The sequence below is a fragment of the Oryctolagus cuniculus genome, chromosome 10, assembly GCF_051225735.1.
Source record: "Oryctolagus cuniculus isolate XC-2025 breed Fujian yellow rabbit chromosome 10, ASM5122573v1, whole genome shotgun sequence".
Taxonomy (NCBI): domain Eukaryota; kingdom Metazoa; phylum Chordata; class Mammalia; order Lagomorpha; family Leporidae; genus Oryctolagus; species Oryctolagus cuniculus.
Window position 1 is genome coordinate 64,376,652 of NC_142876.1, and position 13,427 is coordinate 64,390,078.

The following is a 13,427-nucleotide window of genomic DNA, read 5'->3' on the forward strand; positions in this document are numbered from 1 at the left end:
CGAGGCTGCCAAAGCTGCCAGGATGGGAGCCTCTGCTGCAGAAAGACCCTTCCAGAAGTGGGCGGCAGCTGTAGCTTGCCGACAGCACTCAAATTCTCTCCCCTCCTCCTGTGGACAGGGGCTGGTCTACTCTTCAGCCGGCCTCAGTGACAGGGTAGCTCACTGAGCACTGGCGCCGTGTGTCTCTGGAGGACAGGTATAAAGGGAAAGGCCGGAGCAGGGGTTTCGTGCAGCAGCAAAGGAGCTGCTGGGAGTTCCTACTCAGAGCGCTCAGGTTCAAGTCTGAGCTCCACGATTCTAGCTTCCCGGCCATGCACACCCTGGGAGGCAGCAGGTGGTGGCTCAAGGAGTTAGGGCCCTGCCACCTGGGTGATAGGCCTAGACTGGGTTCCTGGTTTCTGGCTTTGGCCTGGCCTAGACACAGGCTTTGTGCATTTGGGGGAATGAACCAATGGACGGGAGATATTCCTTCTCTCTCCGTCTCTGCATCTCTCTTTCAAATTAGATAAAATTAAATAAGTACAGAAGAAAGTAACCTCTCCCTTTTGGTCTGAAGCAGTCATGATGGGGTCCTGTACACCCTAGGACCAGGGGCCCCAGGGCAGCCATGCTGTAGGAAGCACATGCCAGCCTGCATGACAGCCCACACAGAGGGACCCTGAGATGACATGAAGACAGTCACCGGACCCGCCTCGGGCTGCCGCAGGTCCCCTTCCCCCAGCTGCCCCAGCACCCTCTCCCTTAAGCTGCCCCCTCCCGGCCCAGGGTCTGCCACCTTGCACACCCCTGCTCACTCAGGCTCTTCCTAAAATCCTGACCCACAGAAACTAGGAAAGGTATCAGCTGAAGGTTTCTGTTTCAAGCCATCAAGTTTTGCAGTGGTTTCTTACAAAGCAACAGATAACCGAAGAAAAGCTGCATAGGAGAAAATAAAGTGACATAACAGAATATGTCTTTCTTTGTGAACACAAAACAAGGGTGTACTTCTGAGACCAGGAGCTTCACAGAGAACATGACAAAAAAGATAGACTTGTCTTCAGACAGGAATCTGATGTGGCTGACTTCCAAATCATAATGTAAGAGAGTCCTGCCCACCTATTCATTTAGCTGATCAATTTCAGAGAGCTCGGTATTTAGAACAGGTTGAGGTCAGCATGTAGTAATAGAAAACTGAAACTGGATCACTTCGACTGCGTGCAAGTACCCAGGAACAGCAGTTTCATCAGAGCATTTCCAGGAATGTCTCTGGCTAACTCCTTTAATGAACAGCCAAGTCTCATTTGTAGCAAGAGGCACCGATTTATATGCAATTCTTGTTCCAAAAGTCTGTAAAGATTGTGTCTGAAGAATGTGAAATTTCCCTGTTTTCTTATTGACCTTGTCAATGTGCTTAGCCAACATTTTATATTTGATTGACATCGTAATAAACCCAGTCAATTTTTCAGAAATTTGGGGAGAAAACACAACAGTCATCTGAATTAATGAGGTCTCACCAATCCCAGCAAACAAGCAGCTCTTGTCTACAGGTTTGCATGGAACAAAGGCCCGTCTGTGACCATGGTCCCACAACAAAGTGCCACTTCCTCATTAAACCTACACAGAAAATCAAGCACTGCCCCTCCAGGCAGCGTCAGTCCCCAGGCTGTGGGGAATCTTTCCTTCTGTAGGAGACAGATTCCTTCTTCTAAAGAAAATTACACAACTTTACTCACCTCGCAGACCTTCCTAGTGAAAGTTTTGCCCAGGTTTAAATGTTTTTAAAAGACAGTAAGACATATGCATTCATTTTCTTGCTGCTTGGCCAAAAAAATCACATGCTGGGTAGCACCCTATTCTATCAGACACTGTGAAGCAGGGAACAAGTATTAATACGCTAGGTTAATGTAAGAGCATGAAGCCAGTATTAATACTCCATTAATGCAAAGCAGGAAATAAATATTAATACTGTATTAATATAAAAGCATGCAACAAGTATTAATACTCTGTGTTAATGTAAAAACATGCATTCATACTCAGCATTACGTAAAAGCAGGGAACAAGCATTAATATTCTATAATGGAAAAGCATGCAGCAGTATTAATATTCTACATTAATGTAAAAGCAGGAAGCAAGCATTAACATTCTATTAAATGAAAACCACGCAACAAGTTTAATATTCCGTGTCAATGTAAAAGCAGAAACAAGCGTTAACACTCTGTACTGATGTGAAAGTGGGGAACAAGCATGAATGCTCTGCCCCATTCACAAGCAAGAGAACCCTGTTGAGCTGCAAAGTCCGTCAACAGAACAAGGGCGAAAGGGCCAGAATCCAGACTCTCCAACATCAGGAGAAACCAGACTCATTGTAAAATGGCAGCAACTGCAGACCAGAGACAGTGAGGTGAGGCAGCGTGGCACAGCCTCAAAGACCTTGAAGTCCGAGTTTCCAATCCTAGCTCCAGCACATCAAGCCAAGTGACCCAAGCAAACTTGGAAACCCCTTGTCCTGTGCTCCTTCAAAGAGGAGATTATTTCAGGATTGTTGGGGAGGGTGGATGAAATTATACAGATGAGGGGAAAAATAATCCTGAAATAGTCCATAACTATACCTATACATTTCCTATATGGATATGAGGCAATGACTGTTTATTTGCAAAGGGATACTCAAAGCAAAGCCAACCATGAAATGATTTGTGTTCACTGCATTACACACGTAGAGAGTAACCCTTCTTCATGGAAAACTAAAGTTATTCCCCATAACGGAAAACACCCAAGTGCCAAGTGCAGAAGTGGTTATGCGACAGTTGGGCAAACCACAGAGAAGGCTTTACTAACGCAGCTTTAACAATTCCTGCTAATGAGTCTTAGTTCCGCTGGGAAATGTTCATGCTGAAATGTTAAACAAAGCATATATGTCACACGGTCTCAGCTGGAGGGCCTTGACTCTCAGAGAGTCCTGCCCTGCAGCAAGTCACTGAAACTCTCTAAGCCCCAGCTTCAGCATGCGCCAAAAGGGGAAAATAAGAGCCCCAGAGGCACAGGGTGATCGCGAGGACACAACGCCACAGTCCTTGGGAGGACGCAATGCCACAGGAATGGCCAGTAGACAGAGCAGCAGCCTGCAGCCCTCCTGGTGTTGCAGTCCCAGCCTCACCCAGCACAGTCCACAAGGACTGTGGCGTTGCGTCCTCACAAGGACTGTGGCATTGTGTCCTCACAAGGACTGTGGTGTTGTGTCCTCGCGATCGTCCTGTGCCTCCTGGCCTGGCGACAGCAGGTGACTCGTCTCCAGAGGGGCCACCCATGTCCCCCATTAACGACAAGGGACGCTCCTCCAAGCCTGTGCCTGGGTTACCTTCCTGTTCCCTTTTCCAGATCTCCAACACTGTGGCAGCAATTCCCCACACTAACATTCCCTTAATGACCAGTGTGGTTTCTGTCCTCACTGGCCCCTGGCTGATAAAAGGTAGGATGTGAATCACAGTGCATTTTTTAATTGAGGTATTATACATAACAATGACCACTTCAGAGGTTTTTAAGAGTACAATTCAGTGGTGTTAAGTATATTCACATTATTGTACAATTATCACCACCCTTCAACTCCAGCATGTTTGCAGGACTCCAATGCCCCATTGCCCTCCCTCCAGTGCCTGGAGAGCACCCTCTACCCTCTGTCTCTATGACTCTGACTGCCCTAGGTACCCCTCCTAAATAGAATCCTACAATTCTTCTTTCCCATCTGGCTTATTTCACTTAGCATAAGTGTTCAAGGTATATCCATGACATAGAATGTGGCAAAATTTCATCCACAATATAGAATGTGGCAAAATTTCACTCTTTTTAAAAATATCCTATTGTATAGAGATACCACAATGTGTTCATCGGTTCCTCCGTTGGTGGACATTTGGGAGGTTTCTGCCTTTTAGCTATGGTAAAATTGTGCGATGAACATTAGTATACTTGTCAGAGTCCCCACTTTCAAGTCTCCTGGGCATGCAGCTGGGAGTGCAGTGGCCGCATCCTGGCAATGCTAGGTTTGATTTCTGAGGAGCAGCCATACTGTTCTCCACAGCGCTGTAGCTTTTCCCATTCCCACTGGCAATGCACAGGGTTCTCAATTGTTTCACATCCTCTCAAACACCTGTAAGTTTCCACTTCTTTCTTTCTTTCTTTCTTATTTATTTATTTATTTATTTATTTATTTATTTATTTATTTATTTTGACAGGCAGCGTGGACAGTGAGAGAGAGAGACAGAGAGAAAGGTCTTCCTTTTGCTGTTGGTTCACCCTCCAGTGGCTGGCGCGCCACGCTGATCCGAAACCAGGAGCGCCAGGTGCTTCTCCTGGTCTCCCATGGGGTGCAGGGCCCAAGCACCTGGGCCATCCTCCACTGCACTCCCTGGCCACAGCAGAGAGCTGGCCTAGAAGAGGGGCAACTGGGACAGAATCCGGCGCCCCGACTGACCGGGACTAGAACCTGGTGTGCCGGCGCCGTAAGGCGGAGGATTAGCCTATTGAGCCATGGCGTCGGACTCCACTTCTTTCATGAAAAGCATCTTAATGGGTATAAATTAGTGTCTTATTTTAATTTTTTATTTCCTTAATCACTAAAGATGTAGAGCACTTTTTCATCTACCCAGCATATTAACTTTTAATACAATGTTTCTCAAACTGGAAATCCTTATGTCCTACTGGGAAATGCTACTCAGGGAGTAACTTTTAATTTAATTAGTAGAACATAAAATAATTTTCAAACATTTTTATCAATTTTTATTCATGTGAGAGACAGAGGAGACAGGCAGGCAGACAGAAAGACAGAAATTTCCTGTCTGCTGGTCACTCCCCAAAAGCCTGCAAAGACCAAGGCTGAGCCAAGCTGAAGCTAGCAGCCATACAAAACCCAGCTTCTCCCACATGGAAGGCAGGGATGTACCTACTTGAGCCATCACTGCTGTATCCTAGGGTCTGCATTAGCAGGAAGATGGGATCAGGAGTAGGACCCAAAATTCAAAGCAAGGCATCCCTACCAGCAATTTTCTCCGTAATTGTCACCCAAGAGACCAAATGCCAGCCCCTGCAAGAATTTTGATGATCATAAAATTAAAAATACATGAAGCTCATGCTTTCTCTCTTCCATTTAAAGTTATCAAAAAGATGACTGTCTCATTTCAGCATTAGTCCTACAAAACGAGTGAGCTCCTAAATCACTTGATAGTAACTAGCATTTTATAAATGGAGGCCACCACATAAATGCCAGTTTTATATTTGTTAAAGTTGACTGTTAAGCTTTATTTTAAAAAAAATCATGCATTCCATTTCCATGGATTTTTAAAAAATAAGACATTGCTAAATATCCAGCAATGCAGCTTCTAAAATATCATGAATCAATGAAAGAAGGAATAGCAAGCATTATTTTAAAGAAAAGAGATATATCTAATCAACCCTCTTGTAATATGCTACTAAAACAAACACTCTGAAGATAAAACTTACAGCAAACCATACAACATTTATGGAGTTTCTGATAACACCACTTTTTATCTTTTCTCTGTTTACCTTCCAGATAACCAATCATTTATATGTAGAAGCTGAAAGTGCTGTATGAAATTTCAGTAGCTGTCATCAACTAGTGGATCATGAATAACATCAGGATCTAGCATTTGCCAGCATGGAATGAAGCTAATTTGGCCATAAAAACCTCAGGACCTGACATATTTATTAAGTTACATGGATACATTTGCAATATGGTTTTACGACTTCTGATAATATTAAAGCCCAACAATTTTACTTCACAGACTTTAGATTTTACATTTTTGCAGAAGTGAAACAAAGCAGTCAAAAGGCTTATTTGTGGAGCCAGCGCTGTGGCGTAGTGTGCTAAGCATCCGGCTGCAGCACCAGAATCCCATCTGGGAGCCAGTTTGAGTCCTGGCTGCTCCTCTTCTCATCCAGCTCTCTGCTATGGCCTGGGAAAGCAGTAGAAGATGGCCCAAGTTCTTGGGCCCCTGCACTGCATGGGAAAGCAGGAAGAAACTCCTGGCTCCTGGCTTCGGATGGGCCCAGTTCCAGCCATTGTGGCCATCTGGGGAGTGAACCAGCAGATAGAAGACCTTTTGCCATCTCTTTCTCTCTTTGCCTCTGTCTTCCAAATAAATAAATCAAACCTTTATTTTTTAAAAAAAAAGGCTTATTTGTTTATTGTCTTATTTTAATGAGACTGTGACCAAGAAAGGGAAGCGCGCAATACGAGAAAGCACTGCTCCACACTGCAGTGGTTCAGTGTGTGCCTGGCCTGTGCCAATGTCTGGTTTCGCAAGAGTGAGCACAACACCAATAAATGTTAACAGGGCAAGCAATGAGATGAGAAAGAAGAGAAGGAAGAGGAAGCAGGGAGCTGTGGTCCCTTGCTCCTGTGCGGTATACAGTCTGGAAATTAAACCAGTGGCTAGCTGATGGCTGGCATGACAGGGAAACACGTGGACTTGGGCAGTAGAAGTCATCAGAAGGTGGAGCCAGACTTGAGATCCGAGTGTCAGCAGGACCTTAAAGGAGCCAGGTTCAACACCAGGCTCTGTGTTCAGATTCCAATTTCCTTTTACTGTAGGTCCTGGGAGACAGCAGATGACGGCTCAGGTAGTTGGGATCCTGCCGCCCACGTGGCACTAAGGCCTGGATTGAATTCTCAGATCCCTGCTTCAGCCTCAGCTCAGTGGTACCCACCTGGGGCATCTTCCAGGAAACCAGATGTGGTGGGAATCTCCTCTCTCTCTCTCTCTCCTCCATGCAAATAATAATAATGAAAATAAACGAGATGGGAGATGTGAAAGGGAAAAGAAATTCAAGACAAGGGAGAGACCTGGCTACCAACAGCCAGACAGGGTTCAAATTTCTGCCATGCCCAGTGGGAAAACTTCCTGAGAGGAGGGAACACGGATTAGCCTGGATCACCAGTGAGGTATGCCTGACAGGCACATTTAGATGGAATCTAATCAGACCCTTAAAGCTGAATTTCATTCACAGGAGGCTGAGGGCATAAAAGAACACATCAAATCCAGCCACGATGAAACAATCAGACAAATCCAGAATGTGCAAGACTCTACAAGACAACAGATTTATTCAAAAACACAGTCTCTTAAAACACTGTGGAGAACGATCCAGACAAAAACACAGTCTCTTAAAACACTGTGGAGAACAATCCAGACTGGAAGGATTCAGGAAGCGGAACAACCAAATGCAATTAGTGGCCTTTATCAGACCCTCATTCGAGAAAAATTTATAAAAGGCATTGGTGGATAAACTAGGACAAGTGGATATGGATGGCAAAAGTTATCAGGAAATTATCGTTAATGTTGCTATGTGGGTTAGTGACATGGTGTCTATTCAAAGCAAAGGTCTTCATTTTTTTTAAAGAGGTAGCTTTTATTTATTTGAAAGGCAGAGTCACACCCACGGAGAGAGAGAGAGAGGGAGAGATGAGACAGAGACAGAGAGAGGTCTTCCATCTATTGGCTCACTCCCCAAAATGGCTGCGATGGCCAGGACTGGGCCAGGCTGAAACCAGGAGCTTCTTCTGTGTCTTCCATGTGGATGCAGGGGCCTAAGGACTTGGAGCATCATCTGCAGTTTTCCCAGGCATTTTAGCAGGGAGCTGTATGGCAAGCGGAGCAGCCGAGACTTGAACCAGTGCCCATATTGGATGCTGGTGCTATAGGCAATAGTTTAACTCCACTATGTCCCCTCCTTTTTTTTAAAAAAAAAAAAAAAAGAAAGTGTCTTTATTTTTTTAAGCTAAAAACCGAAGTACAGTGTCCCCTCACTATCCATGGAGGATTGGACCCAGGACCCTTGTGGATACAAAAAGCCCAGATGTCCAAATCCTTTATACATGGTGAAGTACTTGCATGGAACCTACACACATTCTCCTGTGACCTGGAAATCATCCCTAGATTACTTAGAATACCTAATATAAGGTAAATGCAATGCAAATAGTTGTTATACTGAATTGTGAGGGAACAAGGACAAGGAAATGAGTCCATGTATGTTCAGTACATGCAATTTTTTTCCCCCAAATATCTTCCAGCTGTTGTTGGTGAACTGTGAGGGTAAGGAACCTACAGAGAGGCGGGCCAACTGCATTGGAAAAGCACAGGTAGTGATGACTGCAATTCACCTGAACGACCATGGCACTATGCTTTGCGAATCCTGAATCTCAGTCTGTGTGTATTCACTAAAACATGCCTTCCGCAAACTCAAAATGCTTATAATAAGAGGCTCAATAAAGCATCTGGGACGGGTTAGCTAAGATATAAGCATAATGGACTCTTTTTTATTGAAGGCCTGGAGGAATTTTTATACTGGGTCAGAGATATAGAAACCTCTGAGTACCAATTATTTTATGTTACCTTATTTTAGGGGCTTACTCTCAAATAGTAGAAATTACCCAATGAAGTCTACAGCTGTGTGTCCATGCTTGTTTTTGAAACAGGCCTTCAAAAGATCTAAAGCTGATGCTCTCTTCTAGAATTCTTCAAGTTGGCTCCCTCCAACCAAAAGCAAAAGATGAAGCTAAGCAACAAGACAATGGATAGTAGAATGCGTTTGAAATCTACATGCAGAATATTCAGTTCTTAATGTGGCCAAGCACACACAATCTCACATGTCTAATGATGCATATCCAGCTATGTGCCCATGGTTTCAGTCCACGATGGATGACCTGTTCCACAGTGATCCCATAGATTTCAATGGGACTGAAAAATCTCATCACCTACAGACCTCATATCCCTCATAATGCTGTAACACACAACACCTGTCGCTCCCCCTCTTCGTGGAGGAACGACACTAAACCCTGCCTAGGCTTCATATCCGAGTCACGGCACCATTATGTCGCTCCCCCTCTTCATGGAGGAATGACACTAAGCTCTGCCTAGGCTTCATATCCGAGTCACGGCACCATTATGTCGCTCCCCGTCTTTGTGGAGGAACGACACAGGACCCTGCACTGTTCTTTCGTCTGCTCGGCCCTCCCCGGGTTTGCTGTTGGTTCTTCCCGGGTTGGCTACCGTCCCTTCCACCTCCGTGGAAGGGCGGTTCCCCCTGCCACCTTCCCCACTTCCGCGGGGGAGCGGCACACCGCCGGCCGGCTCTCTCGGGGGCTGCACAGGTGTTCCTCAGGTAGATGTTCCCCTTAGATGTTCCTCGTGCATGCCGTCTCTCTCCTCCTTTATAGTCCTCCTCCGCCAATCCTAACTCGGCTGCCCACACGCCGAGTACGCTGCTCTCCTCCAATCAGGAGCAGGTCCTGCAGCTTGTCAAGTTGGTGAGAGGCAGCTGGGTAGAAGCTGTTGCCTCCTCTCCCAGCGCCATATTGTGGGAGAGCAGATGCATAGAATAAGTCTTAATTCCAGTAACTCAGTCCAGTCTGGGTTGCTCCCCACAACACCACACATATGTGTGTGTGATGATGCTGGTGAGTTTATTGTGTAGCCAGCTGTACAAAAGGGCTGCACGGACAATCATGCATGTGAGGTTACAGTAGGCTACACCACCTAGATGTATGCCAACCGTGACAAAAATCTAATAACGCATTTCTGCAGCACATGTTGTCAAATGGCACCAGACTGTAGTTGTACTTCTTGCTTTAGAAAAAGGGAAATAAATCAGAAAGGTGATGGGAAAACTAAAATTTCCCAAATAACCATTCTTGCTGCTGGTATACAAATACCAGAGCAAAAAAGGGGGGGTATTCTCATTTTCTTTAGGGGTATTTGAAATATTAAGAGGTCCACATAAGTACAAGTCACACTATCTGAGGTGTTATGTTATTTTTATGATACTGTGGTCCTGTGCTAAAATGTCAGCTTGGATGCTAGGTCAGCATATTGCTACTTCACTCACTGTAATTATTAGAGATCAGAGGTTCCTTGTACATCATTCTGCCCAGTACTGCCTTGTGTTTTACTTAAAATCTCCCACATTTTTAAACTATCACTTGCTCAAATATATAGGCTTATTCATAATTAAATCTCCACCAATAATATAAAATTTTATAATGTGTGCTTCAACTATTTGTTTCTTTCAAATGATTCAACAATTTTACATAAAACTTATGGATTCTAACACAGGAGAAATTGAACAGAAATAAGTAAGAATGTCTATGACTTTTCTGAAGAATTTAAATCAGAAATTGTGACAAAAGCTCCAAAACATCTCCTTTTTTTTTTCCCCTTTCCACTCACTCCCCTTTCTTGCCCCTTCCTGCCCCCAGAAATCCTGGGGCACCCAGGACCCATAATCATATTTCCCTCCAGGCTCCCCCGTGGCACTGAAGCAAGATAAGAGGCCGCAGACGTGGCAGGTGCCACTGGAGCCAATTCTGCCTTACTTTGCTCACCTTAGCACTGGGAGCTTCAGCTTACACATGGCCCTGAAGGACAGCATGTGGTGAGACAGTCAGAGGTTAAACATTACGCTCGATCATTCCCAACCTCAGAGTAACACTCACACTACTCCGCACAATGCCAACAGCAAAGATGGTAAGACTGATAGGTAAGAGGCCGGCGCCGCGGCTCACTAGGCTAATCCTCCGCCTGCAGCACCGGCACACCGGGTTCTAGTCCTGGTCGGGGCGCCGGATTCTGTCCCGGTTGCCCCTCTTCCAGGCCAGCTCTCTGCTGTGGCCCGGGAGTGCAGTGGAGGATGGCCCAAGTACTCGGGCCCTGCACCCGCATGGGAAACCAGGAGAAGCACCTGGCTCCTGGCTTTGGATCAGTGTGATGTGCCGGCTGCAACGCGCCAGCCGCGGCAGCAACGCGCCAGCCGCGGCAGCAATTGGAGGGTGAACCAACGGCAAAAGGAAGACCTTTCTCTCTCACTATCTAACTCTGCCTGTCAAAAAAAAAAAAAAAAAGACTGATAGGTAAGGACTGCATGTGTTTTGCCCTTTCTCGCCTTCCCCAGTGCACCTGCTAGCATCAAGCACACAACCTGGCATCATACACGGGCACTTGAAAAAAATCTGTGGACAGATGGAAGTAAAAGATAAGCTTATTTTCAAAAGTGTTTGAAACACTTGCATGGTTTTTCATGATATGCATTTTCCACAAACATTTTGAAGACTCCTGCAACAGATGAGGATGCCCTGCTGACATAGCTGCAAAGGACATCAACCACAGGGGAGCACCTGTGGAGCGACTTCTGAGAAACACCTGGGAAGGGCACATGTGCCAAGGCACGGTGCCATGGAGCAGGACTTCACCTGTGTGCGCAGAATGCAAGCATTTCAACATACAAGCCAGACTTTCTGAAACAAGGACCACACACACTCTTCGCCAGCAGTGGCCTTACCCACCTGTCTTAAGTCCAGCGTGATTGTGACCCAGTGATACTCTCTCCCGTTTTGAATACTGGGACTTTGCCACCAGTTATTGGTGCCATCGATCGCATTTGAGATGGGATGGCGTTCTGTCAAGAGAAAATAAAGACACGCATTTTTCTCAGGCCTGGCTGGCTTCAGATTTTCGAACATCTAAACTGGTAGAAACGGACAGCAGTGAAGGTGCACGGCTCACGGCTCCCTCACGGCCATCTTCATCGCAGTTCCGGAACGTGTGAGTTTGCGCGCGCGTGCTTCGGGGCGGAAGGGGCAGCGCTTGCCTTTGGGGTTGGCGCTGTTGCCGTCGCAGATCCGGCACTGGGCGTTCCGCAGAGGCCGACCCGGCACGTGCTCCACCAGCTTACAGAACATCTCGGGCCCCCGCTCCCCGCACGTGGCGTTGGTGCTGATGTGAGCATTGCTGGCGAGATTGAGGATGGCAGGAAACAGACCTGGAAGGCACAATTCACCGCATCAGCTGAGCCCTGGAATCCAAAAGGAGGCTCACCCCCGACACTTTGCAGGGGACTCAGAAAGGTGATAAAATCCTTGTGCTAATGGCGGAGGCCTCACACAAAGCGAGCTGTTCAGCAGCGTTTTCTCTCGGTGAAACTGTTCCATGGAGGGGACTCCAACACTGGCTGCAAGAGGTCTTTCCTCTCATCTAAAATCTCTCTCTCTCTCTTTCCCTCCATCTCTCTCTCTCTCTCTCTCCCTCTCCCTCTCCCTCTCCCCCCCCCCCCCGCCTTCTGCTTTCTTTGGTGAAAAAACTTTAGGATACAAAGATCCAATTTTGAAAATTCTCTTTAATTTACTACTAATCTTTCCCTTTGTACCACTCCTTTGTCTTGAATTATTTTTATATTTAAGCGGGGGGCGGGGGGGTGGCGGTGGGATCTGTACCAGATCCAAACTATTATTCAGAAAATAATTTTGGGCGACTGTGAGAAAAGCATCTCCATTAGGCTCTTTAGCTGTTTAATTGTATCTTGGTAAGAGAGGACGAGAGCAGGGCAGAATCTACAGAGACCCGGAAGTTGTGGTGGACAGGACACTGAGGAGACACCCAGGGGAAGGGACACTGTTAACTGAGAGTATGGGCGGGGTCTTGGCATAGTGGGGTTTCTCCCAGTTACTAGCACTTGATCTTCAGAGATCACAGGATAGAATCTTTTCCTTGCACAGAACATTTCTGAAGTGTTTATCTTCCAGTGAGATCTGAAAGAGCACAGTATAACTGTGGCTATATGGAAGGAAGTCAGGCCTCCAATTTTTATCTTTAGGTGCTGCCTAATATGCCCAATGAAATTTTCTCATACTAATGTTTAATACTTTGAATCATAAAATGAAAAGTTATTTTTGTTAGGGCCGCTACATTAAAAGAAAAAAAAAAAGCTCCCCATGCACCCATTAAACAGAGGAACATCTTAGGTAGTCTTTCAAAGGCACCACACACGAGACAGAACTCCTATCAGCAGTTGTGCCCTGACGGAAAGGCCCTATTCGCTCCAACAAGCCCCCAGTCCCTAAGTAGAAAAGTCATTTAATGTTTGTATTCTAGAGCAGTAGTCTTAATTTTGAAACATAACAGACTTATATCACATTTTATATTTAACAAACTTATTTTCGTTTTTAAGGTTATTCTTTACCATATGTTTTAAATGGATTTATTTTTTAATGGAAAAGGAGTAAAAAATGCTCTATGAGGAATCAGATGAATCAGCATGTGTAATTACTTAGCCCCCCAGATTACTGTTTTCATCAGCCGGTAGTCAGATGCGGATGTGAAATGTAAGCTCTCCGGAGTGGCTCTTACCCGGCAGCAGGAGCTGATGCTCATCGCTTGGCACCGAGAGAACGAATCAAGTCCACCCTTCATGCCGACAATATTCTAATAATCTGGCTCTAAGCTTTCTTACGTGCTTAAAAGGTAAAATACAGCACACTTTTCAACTGTGATGTTTTATCCAAGCAGCTAAAGCAACATTTTCCTGGGTTCTACTTCTCACACAAGCATTTAGGTTTTTAGTACAGTCAACTCTGTCCATTGCTGTCACAGAGATGAGTCAAACAAGGAAAA

The 13,427-nt window shown here is 45.6% G+C and overlaps 1 protein-coding gene across 2 annotated transcripts in view; it reads right to left on the reverse strand.

Moving 5' to 3' along the window:
* LAMA1 (laminin subunit alpha 1) overlaps positions 1–13,427 on the reverse strand; it is a 177,003-nt gene that overhangs the window by 129,495 nt on the left and 34,081 nt on the right. For both annotated transcript variants that reach the window (XM_051851430.3, XM_089305317.1), the window contains exons 2-3: positions 11,629–11,799; positions 11,324–11,436 (exon numbers count right to left, since the gene is read on the reverse strand). In XM_051851430.3, the coding sequence (XP_051707390.3) occupies positions 11,324–11,436; positions 11,629–11,799 (284 nt within the window). The remainder of the gene's footprint in view (positions 1–11,323; positions 11,437–11,628; positions 11,800–13,427) is intronic.